General features: G+C 44.4%; 1 protein-coding gene across 1 annotated transcript in view; it reads left to right on the plus strand.

Annotated features, from left to right (window-relative positions):
* Positions 1–1,127, plus strand: part of alk (ALK receptor tyrosine kinase) — a 52,103-nt gene extending 50,976 nt beyond the window's left edge. The window contains exon 25 of the mRNA XM_067243378.1: positions 16–1,127. Within this exon, the coding sequence (XP_067099479.1) occupies positions 16–1,110 (1,095 nt within the window). The 3' untranslated portion in view covers positions 1,111–1,127. The remainder of the gene's footprint in view (positions 1–15) is intronic.
* Positions 1,128–3,915: the final 2,788 nt, after the last annotated feature.

Here is a 3,915-nt window from a genome sequence, read left to right on the forward strand (position 1 = left end):
TGACGTTCTGAACAGGATCCTGATGTGGTAAATGTCCCATTGCCTGTGGAGTATGGACCTGTACCTGAGGAGGAGGAGCGTGTGCCAATGCGGCCTGAGGACCCCACAGCCCCCTCACTTTTAGTGTCTGCGCAGATGCCCGATAAGGATGGACCCACGCCTCTCCCTTCCTACCCCTCAGAGGACACCCGGAGACCTGGCGACCCTCTCCTCCAACCCAGCCAGCCCGCAGAACCCAAGCCCCCAGCCCTGGCCCAACCCCAGTCCTACCCTCACCCACACCCACAAACATCCACCACTGCCACAGTAACCTCCACGGCAGCTTCAAAGATCCCCAGCCAGCCCGGCCCAGAGGGAGGCCACGTCAACCTGGCCTTCAGTGCACAGGGTCAACCCCCAGAAAAGGAGAGCCACAACGGGAAGCCCACCAACCTGTGGAACCCCACCTACGGCTCCTGGTTCCTCCAGCAGCAGCAGAGGAAGCAGCAGCAGCAGAGGCAGAGCGGGGTTGGTGGAGGAGGAGCACCAGCGGTGGGAGGGCTCAGCGGTGGCAGGGTTCCCGGAGAGGGGCAGGAGTACGTGGGGAGGACGGTGGCAGAGGCAGCGGGGGCCTTGGGGCTCCAGCACCAGCACAAGCAGTTCCAGCACCAATTCCAGCAGCAGCACCATCAGCTTCAGCAGCAGTTGCTCCACCACCAGCAGCAGCAGCAGCAGGGTCTCTGCCGTCCGCTCTTACCTCCGCCCCCGCCCCCTTCAGTCGCCTCCAACGCTGACCCCTCCCCGCTGCTCCTCGATTCAGCCGCCCTACCACCGGTCCCTCTCTACAGACTACGCCGATTCCCATGTGGGAACATAGGCTATGGATACCAGGAGCAAGGCTTGCCCCTGGAGCCTTCCCACGGTGGCCCCAACCCCCCTCCTCCCCCTCCCCCGCCAGCCCCTGCCACCTCCTCCTCCTTAGGCTCTGCCCAGAGAGGGGTGCTGCCCACCTCTGTTTCTTTAAGCCGATCGGTTGTTTCTGAGGACAGCCGCCCGCTGCTGGTTACCATGGGAACGGTGCAGGATTCCAGGCTACCGAGAATGGAAGGGCACAACGCCACTGTGCTTTAGCCGTTCCCGATCCATAGGTATCCACTCTGAGACTGTGTTGAGAAACAATTGAGGAAAAATATGTTAAACACTGTGTCAGGAGAGTTCTAAACATTTGGACTCCCCTACTATCTACAGTACCAAGTTCCATGGTTTCTTCCACAGATTGAAGCAAACCATTTGTTACCTGGCCAAAGGGATATTGTAAGTCCTGTAGAACCCAATGAAAAGCTTGGCAAAAAAACTGGAATCTACTAATGGATACTGGGAGCAAAGTTTATAATCCATCGGCTGGCTAATTGTTGTTTAACGGAAGATATGTATTTTTTTCTATGCTCGATGTAACCAAGTGACTGAAATATGGGGCTTGGGAATTTCCTTAAGTAGTTCAGAACGACTGGTTGAAAACATTCCATTTAGTAGCAGCAGTGTTTATTTGCGGATTAGCTATTGTGTGGCTTTACAGTCATTTATTTGGGAGGCACGTGTGGAACATAGGTGATTTCTGCCAAAACAGCAGTTTTCAGACATTCTTTGGACAGCAGTATGACTATAGCTTTGCTAACGTTTTACTGACTTTGTTTACATATTTTGCATCACACAATGCTTCTGTTCTTTTTTTGTGAATCAAAGCCTTGGTAAAGGACTATCAGAAACAATTTTGTAAGTAAACTTTTGAATCTGAAATGTGATTCAAGAAAAAAAAAAGTGTTTATTGATGTTTGCTTGCCTGCTTGTTTATTTATTTATTCATTTGTTTATTTATTATTTGAAAGAGGCTTTGTAAATTAATAATATATGTGCTTTTGAAACCAACCAAATGTTCATTTTGCTAATATGTGAGCATTTTTGGGCTCTGAAACTGTTCCCCCCGTTTTGTCAACCTAAATTAAACTTGATGAACAATCAACAACAGGCTAGACTGGGTGGTAAACATGATGGCTGAAAAAGTTTAAATAGTTTATGCTTAAGTTGAGTGGTTAGGGAATTGGGCTATTAATCAGAAGGTTGCCGGTTCGATTCTGGCCCGTAAAAATGAAGTTGTGTTCTTGGGCAAGGCACTTCAGCCTACTTACCTCGGGGGGAGTCCCTGTACTTACTGTAAGTCGCTCTGGATAAGAGTGTCTGCTAAATGACTTCATGTAAATGTAAGTTTGGCAATGTATTTGTCATTATGGTTGGGCACAGTCTGTGCAGATCAGTCACACAGAAACATGCCTATTCACATCCATGTTATTGTGACAAAATAACTCAAACTTAAAAAAAAGAATATATATATATATATGATTATGATATATATAAATAGCAAATAGCAACACTGCACTTCAGTCAAGAAGCACCGCCCTGTCGATACATGAAACATCCACTGTTAACCGTCATGATAATGAACTGTACAAATGGGAAACCTACGGGCTTGGGGGTTGAGATTTGTACCTTCTGCAAGAGGTACAGTAGCCAGTAGTGTTAGAAGGAGGCGCTACTGTGTGTTTTTCATGAATGGGTAGATGGTGGGGAGTTACTGTGTGGCACATTTGGAGAATACTGCAAACTAAACATATACTGCAATTCAATGCCCTTTTTAGAAACGATTAGTTCATGGACTCTTAGACAATTGAAAGCGCTCTTTTACATTAAGAAGTTTGGGCATTTCGGCTGTGGGGCTTTTTTCAGTAACTCTTTCTTAATTCCTTATGTGTAAAATTTGTATCCAATTTCATCTCCCTCCCCCTGATCCATCCCCTTTATTGGACATCGGTGAATAGGTCTTTATCCCAAACTGCTATTTTAAAATACTCAATGTTAATACATTTGAAAATTTTATCTTTTCTATTTGAGAGAGACTGTTGTAGAATATTAAGTATTCTTGAGTGAAACATTTGAATACAAATTGCTTGTGGTCCACAAATGAAACAAAGAACTATTTTGTGAGGTTCTTAATCCAGCTGTCATGAACCATTTTCACACATTTATGTGCACGGCATCTATACATGTTAGTGGTCAATGTCTGCTTTTATTTAAGGACATTTGTGGTTTTGAGTAAATTAAGTTGCAAACTTAAAAATTTGTTCACAATGGCCTAAAACTGACCAGACAGAAGTGTTTCTAGTAAATGTATTTCTCCATTTTCTCTACTCAACTTGAACCTAAAGCAGTAATAGGCCATAAGTTTTGAAGTAACATTTAATTCTTAAGATCTGATGTGAGATTCTAGTTTCAGTATCACGCCTGATGCAATAGAAAGATATATACTCTCACTTCAACTGTGGGTTCCAGAGAGTGACATGCTACTGTCCTTGCCTGCATCGCTGTGTTGGCATATTCTGTGTTTTTTTTAGCTCACTGTCCTTGAGTAAAAAAATTAAAAGAAATACCTGCACCTGTAAAATGTTGTAATTATGAAGTATTGTACTATGACTCTGGTAAAAGCTGTAAATTTGCCCTTCAGATGACATTTGCCAAAATGAATAAATTGCTATATAATAATGTTTGCGTGTTTATCACACAGGAAGGCATTGGGCTACATATGGCCCTCCTTTGGAATGAACGTGTTGCATCGGACAGGCTGGGACATTTTGATACTTTACTCTGAAATCTGGGCTTCCAGTTTCCGTTCAAAACAAGACATTAGTGGCGCAAACAAAGCTATAGCATCAACATTGCTAATACCCCTTAGATTGAATTTGGCCCCAAGGCGTCATTTGTAATTGAACAATGAAATGCAACAATTTCAAACAACTTCAAGAAATCTCCCTCTGAACAATTATAATACTGAACGATAGTAGAGGGATGTTGATCACCCACACAAATGAAGAGAAAAACAGTAAA

Source organism: Osmerus mordax, chromosome 9 (assembly GCF_038355195.1).
Source record: "Osmerus mordax isolate fOsmMor3 chromosome 9, fOsmMor3.pri, whole genome shotgun sequence".
NCBI classification, from domain to species: Eukaryota; Metazoa; Chordata; class Actinopteri; order Osmeriformes; family Osmeridae; genus Osmerus; species Osmerus mordax.